This window comes from Convolutriloba macropyga, chromosome 7, assembly GCF_964194025.1.
Source record: "Convolutriloba macropyga chromosome 7, txConMacr16.3, whole genome shotgun sequence".
In the NCBI taxonomy this organism is placed as follows: Eukaryota; Metazoa; Xenacoelomorpha; order Acoela; family Convolutidae; genus Convolutriloba; species Convolutriloba macropyga.
Window position 1 is genome coordinate 34,735,211 of NC_134474.1, and position 24,473 is coordinate 34,759,683.

Genomic DNA, 24,473 nt, shown 5'->3' on the forward strand with positions numbered 1-24,473 from the left:
GATGCAAAACTTTAGATTTGAAACTGCACTAACTTTTATTTCCTTTTGAAATTTTCCACCGAATATCCAGTAGTTCTCTTTTTTAATTGCCGCACAGCTATAGCTGAGGCTATTATTGGCCCTCTCTAGGTGGCTTTTATTTCGTCGTCAAGATTTTTGTTACGACCATAGGACGTCACAATCACTTTAAGTCTGCTTTCTGTTGATTCGTTCATGCAATTTCAACTGAATTGCGTGCTTTTGGTCGTCATTTTTTCGCTCATAGTGGAGCGAGTTTTTCTTTTGTTTATTCGCGTGATTACATTTTTGGTCGACTTACCTCACTCTCAAAAATGACTTCCTTTGTTTGAAATTGACTTTTCTTTACTTTAATTCAAAGAGATAAGGTCCAGTGAGTGCATGTAACTCTACTTGAATGGTATTTAAGAGCAGCTATTAAAAGCAGCAATAAGTTATACAGATTCCTTATCAAAATATAACATCTCAGCTTTTAATGATAAGTTTCTTTTTTTTCGTCTTTATTTTACTATCGTTTTGAGATTGAACTTCTGCGAAGCTACTGCGGCTATTTTCTGACAATCTGCTAGCTTATTTAAAAATTTTGTAAATTTCGATGCAATGATGACCATTCCTTCGCTTAGTGCAAATGTATTTTTCCAATTTAGAGATATATCTACCGAACGGCCGCGTATCAACTTCTTCTAATTTAAAAGTAATTTCATAAAAAAACTTCATCGAGCTGATAAAAAGTTGTTTGACAAACTCTTTTTCTAGATTGTGTGGGCGCATATATCATTTATCTAACCGGAAAGTTAAATGAGATATCCAATCGCTCATAAGCGTTCAGTTTTCATTGTCTTCAAGTTACTGATTGAAATTGCAAGTTTCGTTAGAATAAACGTTCTGCCAAAATTGAAGTAAAATGTTAGAAAATTGGTGCTATATTTTTTAGTGCGACAGGAGTCCATCAAGTGAATGAACAAAGTTCATAATTAAATCTGTTATTTGTGGTGAAGAAAATGCAACGATTAAATCTAAAATTGGAGAACTGCTGAAAAAAGTGAATAACAAGAATTAGACAAGAAAATGAAGGGGTATTTTTGTTTGATTTTTTTACGAAGTTGATTGTAATCTAATAAGAAACGACGAATACATTCAGTTCAGGTGAAGTAAAATAAAAATGTAACTCGGATGTTTTTGTTTTAAAAGTGTGTTTAAAATGATTGCTCAAGGCAAGCAAATGTTTCTTCTCTTCATTTGGCATTAAATCAAGAACGTGCTTTAGAAAGAACCAATGGGAGCAGAGCTCTATCGGGAAAAGGTATCAGAATCATACAAGTTAACCATCAGACTTGCGAAATTGTTCTTACAAGTTAAGCATTCAACTTGCAAGTTCTTACCAGTTTAACCTTCAACTTGTAAGTTATAAAAAGTTAAACCATCTTTCATAAGAAACTTGTAAGATTTTATAAGATATACATCCAGTCTTTACCTGGGAAATCAGATCAGTAAACTGTGTAACGGTTAACAATTGCATCACGACAGGATGAATGGATTAAATTACGAACCATAATGAATTTAGCATAAATTACCGTACTCGAGTTTTTTAGGCTTGGTAGTTAAATATAATGTTTTTTGACACTTTACATGGCAACCAGGGCTATTTGTAACTATTAAATCGAATAGAATTTGCTTTAGAGCAGTTTATGATACCTTTTGAACCCCAAATTCCCAACTGAAATTAAAGAGATCAAACCACAAATAAATATTTCTGCACTTATGCGTTCGACTTGTTTATTGATACATACCCTTGTACAAACCCTTGTCCCCGCACCTCATCCAAGCTTGGGGATATACTTTTTGACCAATAATCGCAAGAGCTGTTTTCCACACACTAACGTTCAGATTTCTGTACACCTAAACTCGGGTTTGTTGGCAAGGTGTATGTTCTTCTAAAGGTCAGTACACGAAATACCTAAGGCTTGAGCCGAAGGAGAAGTTCACCCTTGGGGTCCAGGAGGAAAAAGAATAAATCTTTTTTGAAGCATTGTCTTACCTGTTTAGTTTCTGTTCATAAAACGAGCCGCTAAAGTGCGCGAAGCAAATTTTAAAAAACTTGTGTGTGCTTACACAAACTAACATTAATGTATTGACGTTTGTGGGATACTAGGTGGGGTTGTACCAGTGCTTTGTTGTAGATTTGCGTACTTGTCAACGGAGGGTGGTTGAATTGAGAGTGGTTAATTCGGCTTCAAATTAAAGCAGAACCAAACATTAAAAATTAGAAGATGATTTCAGTTGTGCCCGGATGAGAACTCAGAAGTGGTGCGTTGTTCCAAGTACTGTGAGAGGTCATGTGGTGAACCTGATGTGAATAATTGTGAAGGTCAAAAATGTGACAGCGGTTGTCTGTGCAAGAGGGGCTACTACCGCAATTCTGTGGGACTTTGTGTCAAAATGGACGAATGTCCAATATGCGCCAAGAATATGGTTAGTAGATTTAGTAAATAATGCAGGACAACTAATATACAGTTCCAAATTTAAAATTTGAAAGATTCATAACACGATTGCAGAAGTGAATACAAATAACCTCATGCTATTAATGTGGCGTTAGGGAACCAATTAATTTGAATTGTAATTGAGAACAGACTCAAGAAAATTCAGACGAGTTTCCTGTCTGAAATTGAACATCAGTGAGATGCGTTTTGCGCATTAAAAGGGTGATCGGGGAAAAATTTTCATTAACGGAATGGAAAGAAAGCGTTTGTAGTGTTCTTTGCTGGTATGATGCCTCCGTTTCTAAATGAAGTGTTTTACTGTAAACACATCAATTTGCAAAAATTGACTGATCAATAGAACTCAGCTGAGCATATATGGTTACACCCTCCACTACAATGTATCGAAACCACTAAAACACAAGAGTTTCCTTTTTGAGCATATCTATTCGTAAAAGTCAGACATTTTTTCAACGCCTTTATATTCATCATGAAAGGGACGTTATTCCGGGAGTTAAGATGAGAAAAAATTTTAATTTGTGTTCTTTTTATTGTTTTTTTAATAGCCGCGAAGCGATAGCGGCTATTATTGGGGACATTGTGGTTTTCACAATTCAAAGAATTTCAATTGTATTGGGGCGCTGTCTTTTTTACGACTCGAAGAGGAGTATTGGAGAAGTCCTTTTTTACATCAGTTTTATTGGAGTAAATTTTGAAGCAGGAAATGAAACATGTGAAAAAAATGGAGTGATTTTGTTGCTGAAAAAATTGATGATTGGAGCAAAAACAGAAGTGTTTTTTTGTTCATATTGCTGTTTCCTAGAGAGCGAGAAATTGAGGTGTGAAGAAATTTCTGTAAGATAGAGATTTTTTTGTTCACGTGCGGTATTTTAAAGCATTTTTTTCATTTTTTTAGTTGAGAGGTTCGGTTATGATTTTGTTTTAATTTTAGGCTCTATTTGGTAGTGCTTTGAAGGTTTCTGGAAATTCATATGAATTTTATGCTAATTCGGAGGTTTTTAATTGCTCTCGTAGAGAAGCAATTATTGTAAACGTGTGTGTCTTTTATATGCAAAATTTTCGCTTGACCGTTTCTGACTTTTCGATCGACTTTTACGCCCTTGACTTTTTGCGTTTTGCGTGATCTAAAATTCCCTCTCAATCACAATTTTAAGCAGCTGAACTCAATTGGCGGCAATTTTATACTAAAAGCCCACTATTGAACTTCTTAGTCCCATTTAGGCTCCCCCCCCCCCATTGAAGCAGGCAGCAGTTGATTAGTGCTCTCACTAGCCATTCGAGAGCAATTTTTCCGGTGTTTAGTCGGTTATGTTTCATGTATTTTGCTGATTTTCGGGCTAATTTTTGCGATGCTTTAACGATTGTTTTGCTTTACTGCCTCAAATGGGTATCGAAAAGACCCCTATTACTTGAGCAATTTTAACTTAACGAGTGGTTACAGTTTTGTGGATATGAAGTTTTTTGTCGAGAAATAATAAAAAAAACGGCGTAATTTGAAACTATTTTTCTTAATTTTTTTAGCAGTTTTTCGTTTCTTTTTCCTGTTTTGTAGAGTTTCTTTGCCTATTATGACTTGCCTATTGTTTTGCGAGCATTTGGATACCCTTTTGGCTGAACGGTATTTTTCTTTGTATTTTTGTGCTTTTGCAATATTAAAAATTTATTAACTTTTTCAAGTTTTTACTCCAAGTTGTTTGTAAGAGCTTATTTTTTCATGATTTAGCTTCAAGTATTATTTAGAAAATCTCATAAGTGGTTTTATTAAGTACTATTGGGGCACAAACGGAAAAGATCAAAGAACTGAAATTGCAGGGCAACAATAATTTATGTCTTACTTATTTCAGCATTTTGAGCAGTGTGGCTGCCATTCATACTGCCAGGGGAAGAAGGCTGTGCAGTCTGTGTGCAATTGCACCTCCGGCTGTTTCTGTGACCCTGGATTCTTCTGGTTCCAAAACAAATGCCTCCCTCAAACCATGTGCTACAAAGGTCTGCTAATCGAGTTAATTTTATGCCAAAATTTGACAATGTGGCAACGTTAAGTGATCGCACATCAGAATACTAAGCCTTCTTGAATTTACAAATTTTGTATTTCCACTATTTTAGCAGGGCTTAAGATGCGAGGGGCGAAAAATACTAAATTTTGATGCAGTCGATTTTGAGATCGATATTCATTTTCACCAGCACTATTTGGGTGCTGAATGTAATGCGCTGAAATGTATTTTCAATCTAGTATTTTATTCGATTGTGTTTAATAGCCGCACAGCGATAGCTGGGGCTATTATTGGCCTTCTCTTGGTTTTTTTACGACTCGAAGAGGAGTATTGGTTTTCTCTCGGTTTTTACGACTCGAAGAGGAGTATTGGTTTTCCCTCGGTCTTTTTACGACTCGAAGAGGAGTATTGGTTTTCTTACGGTTTTTCTTACCGGAAGTACTATTCGTTCAGACGATTTTTTGACCTGAAAGCGAAAGTGAGTAAAATTGCAGTGTGAACTATTTTTTTCTGAGCGAGAGAAGTTTTTTGATCATGCGCTGCGTTTAGTGAATCTATATATTAATTCAGTGCCGACATAAAAGGCACCATGTTTAAGCTCCTAATCTTCACATGTTTTAACGGCTTTTAAAAATGGTTTTCTGAGAAAACGACTGGCAACAGTCGAGTTTGAAACGGGGTCTACGGGTTGATGAGCGGGAGCGCAATCAGTTGAGATAAGGAGCAGGCTAGGCGCGTAGTTTGTCGGGATTTTTGTCCACCAACGTCGCAATCGTTTCTCCTTTCTCCAATTCTCTCCTCTTTTCACGCTTTTTCGTGCTCCATGTCTCTCCTGTCACTATCTATCTTCTCTCTATCTATCTATCTTCTATGTATATCTATATGTTAATTCTAACTCAAATGCTATGCCACCATGTTTAAGCGCCTATCTTCACATGTATAAGCGTCCCTTAAACATGCAGCCTAGCGTAATGCATGCATGCTATACCACCATGTTTAAGCGCCAACCTTCCTTCACATGGTTTAACGGTTCTTGAACATACAGCGTGTTATGTGGTGATGGCTTGGTTTCAGCTTGCGTTTGAGTGATGTGTATTTGTGTGTGCGTGAGTTTGTCCGCGAGCCTGCATGCGTATGTGTGTGCGTGTGTGTGTGTGTGTGTGTGTGTGTGTGTGTGTGCACGTAGGCATTCAAATGACCATTTTGCTTTTTTCGGTTTTGGGACGTTCAATTCGTTTTCGAAGGTTTGATCAGTTTTCAAAATTTTGCTTGGTTTTCAAACGTTCGATTTGATTTCGAGCGTTTTTTTTAACTTGACGCTTTCGTCTATGTGACTGTGTGTTTGCGTGCGTTCTTTGTGTGTGTGTGTGTGACCTTCAACTGATGAAATTTAACTGATGTTAACCATGGCATGGAGAAAAACCGTGCCATGTGTTAACCTGTTCGCGAGTGTGTATGTGTGAGTGCGTGCGCGCGTGTGAGACCTTGAGCTGTTGACATTTAACTGATGTTAACCGTTACATTGAGTTTAACCACTGAGCTGTGTTAATGCAATACTGTTTTTTACATATCATTCCTGATGCATGGTTTTTTTGGATATACAAGTTGGCCCACGCTTTGGTAAGCATCCATTGATGATCAAAATTAATTAGGTTGGTTTTCTTTTCTCAGTTCCTTTTTTCACTTTTTCTCACTTTCCTCGCTTTTCTTACTTTCTTTTCTTACTTTGTCTTCTCATTTTTTCCTTTCTTTCTTTTTTCACTTTCTTTTATCACTTTCTCTTCTCACTTTGTTTTCTCACTTCCTTTTTTTCCTTTTCTCACTTTCTTTTCTAACTTTCTTTTCTCACTTTCTTTTCTCACTTTGTCTTCTCACGTTTCCTTCCTTTCTTTTTTCACATTATTTTCTCACTTTGTTTTCTCTTTTCCTTTTCCTTTCTTTTCTTACTTACGACTCGAAGAGGAGTATTGGTTTTCTCTCGGTTTTTACGACTCGAAGAGGAGTATTGGTTTTCCCTCGGTCTTTTTACGACTCGAAGAGGAGTATTGGTTTTCTTACGGTTTTTCTTACCGGAAGTACTATTCGTTCAGACGATTTTTTGACCTGAAAGCGAAAGTGAGTAAAATTGCAGTGTGAACTAATTTTTTCTGAGCGAGAGAAGTTTTTTGATCATGCGCTGCGTTTAGTGAATCTATATATTAATTCAGTGCCGACATAAAAGGCACCATGTTTAAGCTCCTAATCTTCACATGTTTTAACGGCTTTTAAAAATGGTTTTCTGAGAAAACGACTGGCAACAGTCGAGTTTGAAACGGGGTCTACGGGTTGATGAGCGGGAGCGCAATCAGTTGAGATAAGGAGCAGGCTAGGCGCGTAGTTTGTCGGGATTTTTGTCCACCAACGTCGTAATCGTTTCTCCTTTCTCCAATTCTCTCCTCTTTTCACGCTTTTTCGTGCTCCATGTCTCTCCTGTCACTATCTATCTTCTCTCTATCTATCTATCTTCTATGTATATCTATATGTTAATTCTAACTCAAATGCTATACCACCATGTTTAAGCGCCTATCTTCACATGTATAAGCGTCCCTTAAACATGCAGCCTAGCGTAATGCATGCATGCTATACCACCATGTTTAAGCGCCAACCTTCCTTCACATGGTTTAACGGTTCTTGAACATACAGCGTGTTATGTGGTGATGGCTTGGTTTCAGCTTGCGTTTGAGTGATGTGTATTTGTGTGTGCGTGAGTTTGTCCGCGAGCCTGCATGCGTATGTGTGTGCGTGTGTGTGTGTGTGTGTGCACGTAGGCATTCAAATGACCATTTTGCTTTTTTCGGTTTTGGGACGTTCAATTCGTTTTCGAAGGTTTGATCAGTTTTCAAAATTTTGCTTGGTTTTCAAACGTTCGATTTGATTTCGAGCGTTTTTTTTAACTTGACGCTTTCGTCTATGTGACTGTGTGTTTGCGTGCGTACTTTGTGTGTGTGTGTGTGACCTTCAACTGATGAAATTTAACTGATGTTAACCATGGCGTGGAGAAAAACCGTGCCATGTGTTAACCTGTTCGCGAGTGTGTATGTGTGAGTGCGTGCGCGCGTGTGAGACCTTGAGCTGTTGACATTTAACTGATGTTAACCGTTACATTGAGTTTAACCACTGAGCTGTGTTAATGCAATACTGTTTTTTACATATCATTCCTGATGCATGGTTTTTTTGGATATACAAGTTGGCCCACGCTTTGGTAAGCATCCATTGATGATCAAAATTAATTAGGTTGGTTTTCTTTTCTCAGTTCCTTTTTTCACTTTTTCTCACTTTCCTCGCTTTTCTTACTTTCTTTTCTTACTTTGTCTTCTCATTTTTTTCCTTTCTTTCTTTTTTCACTTTCTTTTATCACTTTCTCTTCTCACTTTGTTTTCTCACTTCCTTTTTTTCCTTTTCTCACTTTCTTTTCTCACTTTCTTTTCTCAATTGGTCTTCTCACGTTTCCTTCCTTTCTTTTTTCACATTATTTTCTCACTTTGTTTTCTCTTTTCCTTTTCCTTTCTTTTCTTACTTTCTTTTCCCACTCTTTTCCTCACTTTTCTTCACTCTTTTTTCTTCACTCTTTTCTTCGCTCTCTTTTCCTCTCTTTTCTTCACTTTCTTTGCTTCGTTTTCGTTTCTCACTTCGATTTCTCCTTTTCTTTTCTCACTATCTTTTATCACTTTCTTTTCTCACTTTCTTTTCTCATTTTATTTTCTCAATTTGTTTTCTCACTTTGTTTTCTGACTTGTTTTCTCACTTTTTTTCATTTTTTTCTGATTTTTTTCACTTTCTTTTCTCACGTTGTTTTCTCTTTCTTTTCTCACTTTCTTTCCCCAATTTTTTCACTCTCTTTTCTCACGTTGTTTTCTCACTTTGTTTCCTCTATTTGTTTTCTCACTTTGTCTTCGCACTTTTTTCCTGCCTTTCTTTTCTCATTTTCTTTTCTCATTTTCTTTTCTTCAATTTCTTTTCCTCACTCTTTTCCTCACTTTCTTTTCATCGTTTTCTCACTTTCTCGCTTCCTTTTCTCACTTTCTTTTCTCACTTTCTTTTCTCACTTTGTTTTCTGACTTTTTGTGCTCACTTTCTTTTCTCACTTTCTTTTCTCACTTTCTTCTCTCACTACCTTTTCTCACTTTCTTTTCTCACTTTCTTTTCTCACTTTGTTTTTTCACTTTATTTTCTCAATTTGTTTTCTCACTTTGTTTTCTGACTTTGTGTTCTCACTTTTTTGATTTTTTTCTGACTTTTGTCACTTTCTTTTGTCACGTTGTTTTCTCACTTTCTTTTCTCACTTTCTTTTCCCAATTTTTTCACTCTTTTCTCAAGTTGTTTTCTCACGTTGTTTTCTCAATTTGTTTTTCACTTTGTCTTCTCGCTTTGTCTCTGCATTTTTTTCCTTCCTTTCTTTTCTCATTTTCTGTTCTCCAATTTCTTTTCCTCACTCTTTTCCTCACTTTGTTTTCATCGTTTTCTTCTCACTTTCTTTTCTCGCTTCCTTTTCTCACTTTTTTTTCTCACTTTCTTTTCTCACTTTGTTTTCTGACTTTGTTTTCTCACTTTTCTTTTCTTTTTCTCCCTCTTTTCTCTTTTGCGTGTTGTAGCTCCTCAACTTCGCATGTTTTACCGCACCTTAAACATGTAGATTATTGTTTTACATGAGTTACGCTTTGATTTAAAAAAATTGGTGTTACTTACGGTAATATACTAAGCCAAACACATCGGTAACATAACGTAATACCTCTGGCTGTTGAACGAGGGGCATGGCCCACAGCCCGAGCTGGTACGACAAAAATCTTAATTTAAAACCTATTCTTATAAATGATTTTCTTGTGATGCTTTTGCGGGCCTGCTAGTGACTTTTTGACTTTGAAAAGTAGTTTTTGACTGAATGGCACATATAGATAACGGTTTTTGGCCGTTTTTTCGACCAAGTGCCCCTTTTTTATTGCAATTTGCTTTTTCCTAGAAATAATGTTTATTGGATCCTATATTGAAACGTAAAACCTCGGAAATTGATACCACAGTGTTTTGCAGAGCCTGAAAATGCGTTTGAAGTTCAAAATTGTCACATATTTCTTGATTTTTTAATTAATTTTTGTCTCTTTTTTTCTAGTAATTTCTTCATTCTTTTTATCTTTCGGCCGTTTTTTTGTCAAAAATCAGTTAACATAGCATCGTCCCTTTGATAATTTATATACTCAACACCTCTTTCTATGTCGACGTAATTTTGTGTTATAAAATTGTACATATGCTAATCCGATTTTGGTAATTTTTTTCCAATTGTTCTCAGTTTTTTTTTGTTATTAGGTTTTAATTACTAGCACTATTCTTTTTGTACAACATGAGGGACTTAAATTTCGTTCAATAAAAAATCAATCATATTTTTGCGTTAAGTTTTGAAAACCTCTTTTATTGAAATTTTTTTTGCAAAATGTTTTGTAGGTTTGAATTCTGATTTTGCCTTTTTTGTTCCGTTTCGTTGGATGATAGATCTTTGTCTCGGATGTCTCGTTGTTTTTACTATGTCTCGAATGCTGAAGATTAAAATGTAATCGTTTTCTTCATTTATTTAATATAATTTTTAACTTTCAAAAATCAAGAATTAGTCTTTTTGTTACTGTGTTCCTTACATTCTGTCCTTTTTTTCACATTCTAGTTTGTATCATTCTGACTTTGTCTTTGCATCTACATTTTTATTCGTTTTTTAAATTTTTTCAGTTGTTAAAAATTGAATGATTTCAGGTTTTTCTTAGATTTTCGTCATTTCTTTGTTTTGCAATTGATTTCATTCATCATACATTTGTCCTGAGAGTTTGCTAGAAAACCTATTCCAAAATTTTTGCTTATTACTACTTACTGCATTTTTCTTCAGTCCTTGGTATTGTTTTTAAACAATGTTTTTGCCTTCTGTTGCTGATTTTTATTCTGTTGCTTGTATTTTCTATTAATTTAATTTTTGAATTAGTATGAAATCATGTTGTCTGGAATATATACATCAAGGAAGAAGGATGTGTTGTTTTTGGCTTAATTGTAGTGATTAGAAATCTATTTGTAGTGGTTTTCCGATCCTTAAGTTTGCGCATTATTGAAAAATTTAACTTAAGTTCTATGGTTATTATTTGCCGTCTGCTTTCGCGATCTTGAGATTAGAATCATGAGTTATTTGAACGCAATTAATAACCATGTCAGCTTTTTTAGGCTGTTGGTTGTTTGGCCATCCTAATTATGCCGCACTTTTTTAATGTTGCCAAACGTTGTCAATAATATATAATTTTGCTGCATTTTGTTTCTCTTGGTGATAGTGGTTTAAATTTAGCTATTTTTTATATCAGACCTGGGGAGGTAATGAGTTAAAGATTTAATACAAAGGGTAATGACTTCAGCTGCAATTACGGTTTTTTACAGGAAGTAGATTTGTTCACGCGGCATTTTGACCTAAAAGCGAAAGTGAGAAAAGCTGTCTTCGTTTCGCTAAGCGAGAGAAATGTTTTGATCATGCGTTGCGTTTAGTAGATGACTTTTTGACTTTGAAAAGTAGTTTTTGACTGAGATGCACATATTGATGCCCGTTTTTAGCCGTTTTTTCGTCTAAGTGGCCCAATTTTTTTGCTTTTAATTTGGTTTCTTGTAGAAATAAATTTAATTCGATACTATATTGAAATGTCAACCTGGGAAATTGATACTACAGTGTTTTGCAGAGCCTGAAATTGCGTTTCAAGTTGAAAATTGGCACATAATTCTTGATTTTTTAGTTAATTTCTGGCTTTTTTAATATTAATTTCTTCATTTTTGGATCTTTTAACCTTCGTTTTGTCAAAAATCAGTTAATAATGCAACTTTTCTTTGATAATTCATATACTCAACGCCTCTTTCTACCTCGATGTATTTTTGTTTTTGTAAAAATGTACATATGCTAATCCGATTTTGGTATTTTTTCCGATTTTCGTCAGTTGTTTTGTTTGTAGTTTAATTGTAATTGCTAGAAATAGTCTTTTTGTGCAACATGGGGGACTTCAATTTCGTTTCAATAAAAATTCAGTCGTTTTTTGGCGTTAACTTTTGGAAAAACACTTAAAACTTTTTCATAAATGCAGTCTTAAAAGTTTTGACCATTTTTTTGCAAAATGTTTCAATGTTTCGTAATTATGAGTACTGCTTTTTACTATCTTTTTTGTTCTCTTCAGTAAGATAGATCTTTTTGTCGAATGACTAGTTATCTTTTCTATTTCTTGAGTGCTGAACAATGAAATGTATTCGTTTTTCGTGAATTTTTTAAATTGATTTTTAAATTTCAAGAATCAAGAATGTCTTTGTTACGGTGTTCCTTACATTGTGACCATATTCTTCACATTCTAGTTAGTATCACTCTAGCTATGTCCTGGCACCTACATTTGTTTTCGGTATATTGATTTTTTCTGTTGTTAAAAATGAATGATTTAAGCTTTTTCTTATTTTTGTTATCGTTATTTTCTTTGGTTTGCAATTGATTTCATTCAACATAAGGCAGTACTGAGAGTTTGATAGCTAGCCTTTTCAAAAATTGCGACTTATGACTAATTACTGCAACTTTCTTCCGGCCTGGGTATTAATTTAAACGATTTTTTGCTTTTGAATATTCTTCTGCTGCTTATGCCTTTTCTATGATCAATTTAATTTTTGAATTAGTATGAAATCATGTTGTCTAGCATATGTACAACAGAGAACAAGTGTTTTGTTTTTTTTGTCTCTATTGCAGTGATTAGAAGTGTAATTTTAGGTGTTTTCTGATTCTTAAATTTGAGCTTTCGTTTTTGAAAATATTTAACTTAGTTTCTAAGATTATTATCTGCCGTTTGCTTTCGCGATCTTTTTCAGATTAGAATCATGAATTGTTTCAGGACAATTGATAACCTTGTCTGCTTTTTCAGACTATCAGTCTTTTGACGACTTTAATCTCTTCGGATTTTTTGACGTTACTTAACGTTTTCAATAGTATAAAATTTTTTTGCTTTTTTCTCTTGGTGACAGATGTTTAAGTTTCACCAATTTTTAGAGCAGACCTGGAGAGGCAGTGAGTTAATGATTTAATAAAAAGGTAGTGGCTTACGCTGCAATTACGGTTTTGTTAGTGAAGTTTTGGCGCTTCGAGTCGCTTCCAGAATTCTTCCGGCTATGTTTTTTTTTTTACAGGAAGTAGATTTGTTCACGCGGTATTTTCTAAAAGCGAAAGTGAGAAAATCTGTCTTAGTGAACAGATTTTCGCTAAGCGAGAGAATTGTTTTGATCATGCGCTGCGTTTAGTAAATGACTTTTTGACTTTGAAAAGTAGTTATTTACTGAATTGCACATATTGATGACCGTTTTTAGCCGTTTTTTCGTCTAAGTGGCCCAATTTTTTTGCTTTTAATTTGGTTTCTTGTAGAAATAAATATTATTCGATACTATATTGAAATGTCAACCTGGGAAATTGATACTACAGTGTTTTGCAGAGCCTGAAATTGCGTTTCAAGTTGAAAATTGGCACATAATTCTTGATTTTTTTAGTTAATTTCTGGCTTTTTTAATATTAATTTCTTCATTTTTGGATCTTTTAACCCTCTTTTTGTCAAAAATCAGTTAATATGGCAACTTCTTTTTGATAATTCCTATACTTAACGCCTCTCTCTACCTCGATGTAATTTTGTTTAATAAAATTGTACATATGCTAATCCGATTTTGGTAGTTTTTCTCCGATTTCGTCAGTTTTTCGTTTGTTTTAGTTGTATTTGCTAGAAATAGTTTTTTTGTGGAACATGAGGGACTTCATTTTCGTTTCAATAAAACTTCAATCCTCTTTTGGCGCTAAGTTCTGAAAAAAAAACAGTTAAAACTTTTTCATAAATGCAGTCCTAACTTAAAAGTTCTTTGACCATTTTTTTGCAAAATGTTTTCAATGTTTCGTTTTTATGAATTCTGCTCTTTCCTAATTTTTGTTCTCTCCAGGAGGATAAATCTTTGTATCGGATGACTAGTTGTCTTTTCTATGTCTTTAATGCTGAACAATGAAATGTATTCGTTTTTCTTGAATTTTTTAAATTGATTTTCAACTTTCAAAAAATCAAGAAAGTCTTGTTACGATGTTCCTTACGTTGTGCCCATATTTACATTATATTTAGTATCATTCTAGTTTTGTCCTGGCTCCTACATTTACGTTCGGTATATTGATTTTTTCAGTTGTAAAAAATGAATGATTTCAGCTTTTTCTTAGATTTTCGTCATTTCTTTGGTTTGCAATTGATTTCATTCGACATAAGGCAGTACTGAGAGTTTGATAGCAAGCTTTTTCCAAAATTTCCACTTATGACTAATTACTACAGCTTTCTTACGGATTTGGTATTAATTAAAACGATTTTTTTAAATATTCTGCTGCCTATGTCTTTTCTATGATCAATTTTGTTTTTGATTTAGTATGAAATCATGTTGTCTAGCTTATGTACAAGAAGTAACAGGTGTGTGTTCTTTTTTTATCTGAAGCGCAGTGTTTAGAAGTGTAATTATAGGTGTTTTCTGATTCTTAAATTTGAGCTTTCTTTTTTGAAAAGTTTTAACTTAGTTTCTAAGATTATTATCTGCCGTTTGCTTTGGCGATCTTTTTCAGATTAGAATCATGAATTGTTTGAGGGCTATTGATAACCTTGTCAGCTTTTTTAGAACATCAGGTTTTGACCACCTTAATTATTTTGGATTTTTTTAACGTTACCAAACGTTTTCAATAATACAAAATTTTGCTGCATTTTGTTTCTCTTGTTGACAGTGGTTTAAGTTTCACCAATTTTTAGAGCAGACCTGGGGAGGTAGTGTGTTAATGGTTTAACACAAAAGCTAGTGGCTTCCGTTGCAATTACGGTTTTTTTAGTGAAATTCTGACGCTTCGAGTCGCTTCCGGAATTCTTTCGGCTATGTTTTTTATTTTCATTTCGTCGTCATGATTTTTGTTACGACCATATGACGTCACAGCCACTTTTTGTTCATTCGTTCATGCAATTTCAACTGAATTGCATATGTGACGTCATTTTTCGCTCTTAGTGGAGCGAGTTTTTTTGTTCATTCGCGTGATTAAATTTTTGGTCACACTTGACTTACCTCATCACACATGACTTCCTCACTTTGAAATTGACTTTTATTTACTTTAATTCACAGAGATAAGGTCAAATGGGTGTGTGTCACTCTAAATGAAGGTTATTTGAGATCAGCTAATAGAGGCGGCAATAACTTATGCAGAATACAGATTTTTTTACCAAAATATAACAGATCAGCCTTCAATGAAAAGACGAGTTTTTTTGGTCTGTCTTTTTTACTGTTTTTTTTAGACTGCCGATCTACGAATCTATTGCGGCTATTTTCTGGCAATCTGCCAGCTATGTTTAGTCTTAGCGTCGATTTTTATGGTTGTTAAGGAGATTGGAGCGTTTCTGCCAAGAAGATTGGTGCTTGTTTAACATATAATAATGTGCTATATTAAAAGCTAAATTGCTGTTGAGGCTCATAAACGGTACTTTGCGAAACAAAAAACAAAACTGATCCAAAAAATGTAACTGCCTGAAATATTTGCAGGATTCGTGGAGGGTGCGCCTCAAGTGGTTCCTGCTGGTATGAAACGATTCAATGGGGAGTCAGTGCAGTTCTTGTGTTCTACTGAGCTACCACTTTCGCCCCCTATCATCTGGTATCACAACTCCACTAGGGTTTCTGCTACAACAGGTGATGGGAGCTATTGGACTGAGGATACTTTTCTCAACATACGCGGTAATTTACTCGTATAACTTAAATATGACTATTTGATATTTAATAGTATTAGTTTCAACTAGTTTAAGTAGAATGATTTAGGTTATATGTTAAAGAGCAGTTTGATCTATTCTGTTTGCCCCCCCCCCCCCCCCCAAAAGCTTAGTGGGCTTATATCTTCTACGCCCCCCCCCCAGGCGCACGAGCTATTTTTTTTTAGAGTAACGTGCTATATGACAACATATAATTTGCAAATAGGGGCATGAAAAATCACTGGAGGAGGGGGGGGGGGCAAACAGAATAGATCCCAGCAATCCTTTCTAAATGAGCGTTTTTTTCGCTTTCCACATTAAGAAATAGATTGTCCGTTGATGCCCATGACTTTCAATACTGTAATTTCCCCAATGGACAAGATGTACTTTAGACGTCCAAATCAGACACTCTGGCAGCTACCAGTGCGCAGTGTACATAGATGAAGAACCCACCCCAGTTGTGTCGAAAGCTGCCTTGTTGCAAGTGGAGATGACTGGGTTAAGTCGCATCCAGGCATCTCTCAATGCCACACAAGTCACTGTCAAAGAGGGACAATACGCGGCATTCAAGTGCAACGTCAAATCGGACGTGAGCCTTACTTTCACTAGTTTAACTGACAAATCGGTATTCTACGTCGAAGGGGAACTTTTGATCATTAGGCTACATATTTTGAAAATGGAAAAATCTCGTGGTTTACTTTATGGGGCAAAACTATGGGTCGGAATTTTTGGGTTTTTTTTCTATTATTCATCAGTTTGTGGCCAGTTCCGGCTAAACTTATTTTGTCTTACTTGAGTGTTTTTTTGGCAAAAGCATACACGGCACAGTTATCGACGAAATTTTCAAACATTATCGTTTATCAGCTAACCTTGACTATCTCTAAAACTGTTTAACAAGCCCTTACCGTCTCACAATGCTGCAATCTCCGGTCAATTTTAGAAAGCTCCAACAATAATGTGGAGATTCCGAGGTGGACAACTGCCCAAATCCCAGTACATCCAGGTTCTCCCGTCATCCAACATTCTGGCAGTATCCACTGCCTCCCAGTCTCTCCAGGGCGAATATTCTTGTATAGCTTACCACCCAGACGGGGAGTCAGCTTACGCTGCTGTGAAGTTGGTCGTCTTGACTTCTTCAGGTGGAAGTGGAAACAGGGGAAGTGGAGAGAATGATGGTGGCAGTGGAGGTGGAATTGACAATAGTGCTACAAAGCAGAATGGTTATTGATGTTAAGATGTGCACACGGCGAACAATATTAGTTTTTGAATTAAGAGTGACAACTGTTTCGCAGTTCGTCGAAATACAAAACTGTGCTTTTCAAATGTGCAAGGTTACGTCTATAAAAGGAATACAAATCTATCATTAAGTACAATATGGTAGGGTATCTTTTTAGTGTCACTGGTTGTTGACTCTGGCAGTTACATTGGGATGGAGGGCAAGCCGATTCAGCTCAAGTGTCTCGTGTGGGGAGCAGATCCAATGCTGATCACGTGGCAAAGATCCAATGCATCCATCAATGAACTGTTTGCCAAGGTTGCGATTTTGCCTCTTTTTAACACTTGAAAAACTACTCGCAGGTTTTTAAATTCCAGAGCTCCTAAAGTTTTCCCAAAATCAGTGTCACATTTAAATTTTAACCTTATTGCAAAGTGGGCGTATCAAGCAATGTTGCGTGACTGTTAGAATCACTCGAAGTTTTGAACTACATCACGAACTGCTGCTCCGTTGTCGGCCACCGCCAGGCTTTCTTGAAGTGACATCATCAGATTTATATGACATGTACATAAGTGACTAGAAGCATTGAAGTTCAATGCTTCAAGTCCTCTGCTGAATATCTTGTTTTTAATTACTGTCCTTATCTTCTCAGCCGGCTATTATTATGGCCTTATTGTTCCGACCCCTCTTGAGGGGGGAGGAACTATATACTCAAATGGGTTTTTTTGTTCAGTCAATTTTCGCCGATCGATATATTCATCGTAGAGAGTTGAGACTGGTATCATTAGAAAGCTCGTCCAGCGTAGAATATGGAGTTAAAAAGATTTTAATTTTCGTTTTCTACAGGGAGTTATCGAGGTTTAAACTTCTGACAAAAGTAGAGTGAATTCATGTTGTTTTTATTCACATTTTCAGATTTTTGCCCAAATTTTTGTCGATTTTGCTAAAATTTGTTAAAACTTTAGGAATAGTATCGTTGATTTTATTTTTGAAGACAAAGAAGCATTGTTGTTTTTTCTGATTTAATTTTTTTATCAAAAACTCTGGATAAATATTTCAAAATTCAGCCTTTTTCATCAAAAACAGAACGAAATAAGCTACTTTAGTCCCCTTTAATTAAATTTGCCGGCAGTAAACCTCCAAACAACACTAATACGATCTTTGTAGACTCAAAGGGGGGTTATTTCTTTTTCAGAGTCCGCTGAAAGTGCACTGTAGTTAAAACTCTGCCGTTTTTTGCTAAATTTACTCGTTGATTATCAAAACCGCAGAATTTATTTTTGAGTTTTTAACTAACAAATTATCTATATCTACAATATTCGAAAAATCAATTGTTCCTAACGGACAATAAGCAACAGCAGGGCTAGTTTTGGGCCAATCTTGGATTGTTACAATCCTAAAAGAATTCGGATTGAATCAGTCGTTCTCTTTTTGAAAAAAGACCTTTTTTTAATAATAAAGAACAGAACTTATCAAATCAAAGCTCAGGAGTGAGAGGTCCAATTGGTTTCTTAAGCAGCTCCAAGCTAATGCATTTTTTTTCATTTAAAAGATTCTGATGGTTTCGACTTTTAAAAATAATTGATTTTTAAATAAATAAGGGCTTAATGAAGATTTCCTCTAATTTTTTCTTAATTTGGTCAACTTGTAGCTTAGTGTCAGCAAAGAAAGAATGCTTCTTCATTCTACTGATTTAAAATTTAGTCTCGATTGCGGTTTTAAGCCTGAAGTTATTGTTTTCTGGCTTGGATACTACTAGATTTCAGACTTTTTTTGTTTTTAGATTTTTGCCAGTTTTTCACGTTTTCTAGTCACGTTATCACATTATTGGCAGTTCTCATATCATATTTTCAGCGTTCAAAATAAAACACAATTGAACATATTAAAATCCTGAAAGATATAGATTATCGTTTTAACGGCCTCGACACTTCTTTCTTGAAGAAATTAATTGAGTTTTTTAGTTTTTTTCTTTAACTGTCATTTTTACTTTGTCGTTTTGGTCGTATGAAATTTCTTGTATATTGATAGGTTTCACTGGCTTTTCTTGGAAGAATAGATGAGCCGATATTCTGATATTAAAAGATAGCTGATGGCTTTCATGACTTTGAAAACAATCGTTTTCCAAAACTGAAAAAAAACTTTAACTTCGCAAGTTTGTTCTTTTTATTTTTCTTTTTGTTACCTGATCTCGTTGATTACAGGTCAAATATGACATTATGGGTGTCAAGTGAAGATTTCGAAAGGGATATATGTCCCAAAATCTGTTTTTTTAAAGAATGCGTTATGACCTTACTGACTTCGACACCGGTTTTTCACAAAAAAGTAATTTATTTTGATTTTTGTCATAATTGACGTTCTTTTTGTAGACGCAAGACATAATCTGGATAATTGCAGGTCTCAAAGGCTTCATTTGGATGAATAAACGATCCTATTTAAATTTTTCATTTTGTAATTAATAATTTCATGACTTTGGATATAATTTTATTTCGGAAAAAATCAAAATTTTTACATACTTTTGCCCTTTCCTCTTTTTTGTCTACTTGTTACCTAGTCTTACTAATATTTGGCCACATAATACATTATCGGTGTTTGAAGAAGGCGCAATCGAATATATTTTGTGGGCCAAAATATGGGTTGAAGGTTTTGAGTGCGTTTTCTGGCAAGTTTCAATTGAATTTTTGTTTGTTGTTTCTTTGTTGTTCTTTTTAGCCGCTTAAAAGAATGAATGAGGACAGATCCTAATGCTGTTCTATAGAAACCTTGCTAGTTGTAAACTTTTGGGATATTTTACTTGATTTCAAATGGTTTTCATTACTTTGAAGTTAATTGTTTTAAAAAAATAAGCGAATTTTTTAACTTTACTGTTTTTGTTCTTTTTTTGTCTAATTGTTACCAAACTTTCTTATGGACTGATCCATATCTTTTTTGCTGGTTTTTAAGTTAGTTTGTTTAGTTTTAGGTTTATCTGACGGTATGTTGACTTTGTTATTAAATTTTGTTTTTTAAAACGGACATAAAGTTTTTGATGTAATTAATGTTTGTTGTTGTTGTTGTTGTTGTTGTTGTTGTTTGATTTTGCTGTTCGTCTTGACTCGCTTTCTTAATATCGGCATATCACAGCAATCTAATGCTTCAATGTTTACTCCACTGAGTTATTTCCTTTGGAGACTATCTTATTGTTCACACACAATTTTTTTGAAAAATACTTGGGCTTTTTTTGGGTTTTTTTTTTGGGATTCACAAAAAATGATTTTTGGGTTTTTCTATCTGTTCCTCATTTGGTAGACAATTATGTCAAAATTGTGGATTGGTGGGGTCGGAACCTTATGTGCCATCGCACATTACCGAGCCTTGTTTGTATTGCGATTCAAAGGGGAGTATTGGTGGAACGTTTTTTATGGGTAATTTTGAAGGGTATTTGAAACAGGAAGTGAAATGCTTCGTTTTGAGGAATTATTTTAGGAATTACTTTAGGAGTGCTAGGAATTATTTTTGGCCATGTAATGCAAATATTAGACTTTTAGATTCAACTTTCAGCAATTTACATTTTGCCTCGGTTTTTGCTTTTTTAATGCCTCGGTCTTATTACCATCTCTACTGCCTATTGATACTGGCATTTGCAACCTCCCAATATGAAACAGGTGTATGTGCAACTACAAAATGACATCAAATAGTTTTCACTTTAAAATATTTTGTACGAAATTCAATTTTCATTTTTTTTCTATTCTTTTAATCCCAATCGGGGTTATGGGAGTCAACGGCGGCTATTTTCCAGCGATCTGCCTGTAATCTGTATGTTCCAGCAATCTGTATGTTTGGAATTCGCAAAACTATTGGCATTTTAAAACTAATTATCTGACTTTCATCTGTAAAAGACATTTTCCACATGCCCATAAACAAGCCCGATCTTTTTTAATATCGTAATAGAATAAATACATGGTCAACATGTGTTGCAGTAGTTTGTTTGTTGTTAGATCACGACTGAATCCTTCACGGACTATGCAGTGTCTATTCTCCTCTTCACTCGACTGCGCAGAGCAGACACAGGGGTGTACACATGCTCAATTCCCACTATGGCCTATGTCAAGGCACAGATTACCTATCTCCTAGTTGAAAGATGTTAGACGTTTTTCTTTTCCATGCGGCCTTCTGACTCTCTTCAGCATTTGCTTGAGCATATTTGGGAGATAACTAATTATTTGTTAGTTAAGAGTTATCCAAAGTCAACCGACTAAATGATTTTTCAATAAGTGTTTTTAGACCTCGCGATGAAAGTACTTGAGCTCACTTACAGCTACTTTAAGAGTGAAAGATCACTATAATAGACAAAACTATTGGTTTACTGAATTAGCTATTTTCCTACGCGATTAACAAAATTTTTGCGGATTTGGTTTACATAGTTTGTAATGAATTCCGCAATTTTCCATTTAAATGTACTCTTTATCTATATATTAATTCTAACTCGAATGCTATGTCACCATGTTTAAGCTCCTAATCTTCCCATGTTTTAGCGTCCCTTAAACATGCAGCCCAGCGTTTTGCATGCATTTTGAGCGCTGCGAGGGGGATTCGAACCGGGGTCTGTTGAGTTCGATCAGGGTATAAAAACGTTCGGAAACCACTAGGCTAAATCCCTTGCTGTTAAGCATCTATTAATTCAACGTCGACAGAGAACCACTGAATACCATGCGCCACATCGTTTTGCATGCATGCTTGCTATTGCCAGAATAGTCTTTGACCGAAAGGCTACCTATGCCGTAAAGGTCAATGACTGATTAGCCGTGGATGCAAAAATAGGTCATTGACCGAAAAGCTGCCAATGTCCGAAAAGCTGCCTGTGCCAAAAAGGTCAACGACCGAAAAACTGCGGATGCAAAAATAGGTCAGTGACTTAAAAGCTACCTATGACGTAAAGGTCAATGAATGATTAGCCGTGGATGCAAAAATAGGTCAGTGACCAAAAAACTGTCCTACTCCGGAAACCTGCCTGTGCCAAAATAGGTCAATGACTGAAAACCTGCTTATAAAGATTTATTCCATCGCCGAAAAATTTGTCACACGAAAACGGTCCTTGAATGAAATGAAGTCCGAAATGAAATCGAAGATGAAAAATTTTCCATTTAAATGATGAAAAATGATGATGAAGTTTTGAATTACCTAGATAGAATTGCAACACGGTCAAGATTTTGTGTAGCGTTTTTAAATTCTCAACAAAGATTGCGATTTCTTTTCTCTTTCTTTTGTCTTGTTCTGTATCTTTTCTCTTTCGTTTTTCTTTTCTGTATTTCTTTTCTCTTTCGACCTTTTTTTCTCCCCCTCTCTTTCGTTTTCCTTTCTTTCTTTTCTGTGCTACTTTTCTGTCTTTTCTCTCTTTTGTCTTTCTTTTCTATCTTTCTTTTCTCTGTTTGTCTCTCTTTGTTTTCTGTTCTTTTTATCTGTCTTTCTTTTTCTCATTCTTTTTCTCTTTGTTCCTCTTCCGCTTGTCTTTAGTTTCTCGTATCTTTTTTCCTTTCTGCTCTTCCTATTTGCTTTTCAGTCGTTCGTTTCTCTGTTGCTTTTTTTTCTGTCTTTCTTTTCTCTCTTGCTTTTCTCTTTTTTTCGTTTTTCCTTTCTGTCTTTTTCTCTCTTGTTTTTTTCCTTTTTCTATTCGATTTTTTTGTTGTATTCGTCTGTCTGTCTTTTATCTTCTTTCTTTTTTCTCTTTCGATTATTTCTGACTTTTCATTCTCTTTTCTGTGTTTCCTGTCTGTCTTTTGTGTCTTTCTTTTCGCTTTCTTTTGTTTTTTTTTCTCTTCCGTTTTTCTTTTCGGGCTTTCTTTTCGGTTTTTCGTTTCTGTCTCTTTTCTCCCTTCTGTTTCTTTTTCTCTTTCTATTCGCTTTTTTCTGTTTTCTTCTGTCTGTCCTCTTTCTTTTGTATCTTCGGTTTATCTCTTTCTTTTGTTTTTCTCTCTCTTCTGTATTTCCTGTCTGTCTTCTCTGTTTTTTCATTTGTCTTTTTTCTCTTTCGTTTCTCTGTCTTCTCTCTTTTTCAGTCTTCTTTCTCTTTCTTTTGTCTGTTTCTTTTCTGTTTTCCTTTTTGTCATTTTTTTTCTCTTTGTTCCTCTTCCGCTTCTCTTTAGTTGCTCGCATCTTTTTTCCTTTCTGTTTTTCTTTTTTGCTTTTATCTTTCTTTTCTTTTGTGCTTTTTTCTGTTGCTTTTTTTCTGTCTTTCTTCTCTTGCTTTTCTCTTTCGTCTTTCTTTTTCTTTCTGTACTTCTTCTTTCGCTCTTTCTTTTCTCCCCTTCTCATTGGCTTTGCTTTCTTTCTTTTCTGTATTCCTTTTCTGTCTTTTCTCTTTTGTCGTTTTTTCTATGTTTCTTTCTCTCTCTCTCTCTCTCTCTCTGATTCTTTTTTCTCTTTGTTCCTCTTCCGCTTCTCTTTAGTTTCTCGTATCTTTTTTTCCTTTGTTTTTCATCTCTGTTGCTTTCCTCCTTTTTTTCTTTCTTTCCTTTCTCTTTCTTTTCTCCTACTTTTCTTACTTGGTCTTTTTCTCCCTTCTGTTTCTTTCTTATATTTCTATTTGTTTTTTGTTTTCGTCTGTCCGTCTACCCTCTTCTTTGATTATTTCTTGTTTTTCTCTCTTGATTTTCTTTCTCTCTTCTGTTTTTGCTGTCCATCTTTTGTCTTTCTTTTCCCTTTCTTTTGTTTTTTCTCTTCCGTCTTTCTTCTCTCGCTTTCTTTTCTCCCTTCTGTTTCTTTCTTTTATCTTTCTTCGCGCTTTTTTTCTTTTTTCTTCTTTCTGTCTGTTCTCTTGTTTCTTTTCTCTTTCGTTCATCTCTTGCTTTTCTCTCTTGCATTTATCACACTTTTTTCTATTTCCTGTCTATCTTTTCTGTCTTTGGTTTGTCTTTCTTTTTTCATCCTCCTCTTTTTTCTGCTCTTCTTTTCTGCCTTTCTTTTCTCTTGCGTTTTTTGTTTTCTCTCTCTTTTCTTTCTTTTTCTTTTCCGTTTTTTCATTTGTCTTTTCTTTCTTTCGTTTCTTTGTCTTTTCTCTGTTGTTCAGTCTTTTTTCTCTCTTTCTTTTGTCTGTTTCTTTTTCTCATTCTTTTTTCTCTATTTCCTCTTCCGCTTCTCTTTAGTTTCTTTATATCTTTTTTAATTTCGGTTTTTTTCTCTTTTGCTTTTCTTTTTCTTTGCTGTCGTTCCTTTCTGTTTTTTTTCTATCTTTCTTTTCGGTCTTGCTTTTCTCTATCTTTTCTGTCTTTTTCTCCCTTCTGTTTCTTTCTTTTGCTTTCTATTTGTTTTTTTCTCTTTTCGTCCGTCTGTCGATTCTCTTCTTTCTTTCCTTTATTTCGATTATCTCTTGCTTTTTTCTTTCTGTACTGTGTTTCTTCTGCCTTTTCTTTCTTTTCTCTTTCTTCCTCTATCTTTTTCTTTTGTCTCTTCTCTGTATCGTTTATTTTTCTCTTTCTTTTCCGTCTTTTCTTTGTGCCTTTTTCGCTTGCTTTTTTCTTTCTTCTTTCTCTATTCTCTTCTTCTCTGATTTGTTTTTCTCGCTTTCTTTACTCTCTTTTTCTTTATTTTCCGTGTCACTACCTATATATTTTCTGTCTTCTTTTCTTTTTTCTTTGCTTTCTTTTCTCTTCCGCTTTCGACTTCTCTTTTTATCTTCTTTGCTCTTTTTTTACTGTCTTTCTTTTCTCTTTTTTCTCTTTTGGTTTTCTCTCTCTTGTCTTCGTTTCTGTATTTCTTTGCTCTTCCATCTTTATTTTGTGTTCTTTTGGATTTGTTCTTCTGCCTTTCTTCTTTTGCTGCCTTTCTTCTCTTTTGTTTGTTTACTTTCTCATTTTTTCACCTTCTTTTCTCTATTTTTCTGTTCTTTTTGTTTTTACCTTTCTCTTCCATTCTTCTCCTTCGTTCCTCTTTTCGGTTTTTTTCTTTAGTTTTTTGTTATTTTCTCTTT

General features: G+C 34.8%; 1 protein-coding gene across 3 annotated transcripts in view; it reads left to right on the forward strand.

Moving 5' to 3' along the window:
• LOC142342809 (uncharacterized) overlaps positions 1–24,473 on the forward strand; it is a 110,820-nt gene that overhangs the window by 77,520 nt on the left and 8,827 nt on the right. For all 3 annotated transcript variants that reach the window (XM_075394389.1, XM_075394390.1, XM_075394391.1), the window contains 7 exons: positions 2,299–2,490; positions 4,361–4,505; positions 15,113–15,304; positions 15,708–15,904; positions 16,256–16,535; positions 16,710–16,849; positions 20,506–20,650. In XM_075394389.1, coding sequence (XP_075250504.1) covers positions 2,299–2,490; positions 4,361–4,505; positions 15,113–15,304; positions 15,708–15,904; positions 16,256–16,535; positions 16,710–16,849; positions 20,506–20,650 — 1,291 coding nt within the window. The remainder of the gene's footprint in view (positions 1–2,298; positions 2,491–4,360; positions 4,506–15,112; positions 15,305–15,707; positions 15,905–16,255; positions 16,536–16,709; positions 16,850–20,505; positions 20,651–24,473) is intronic.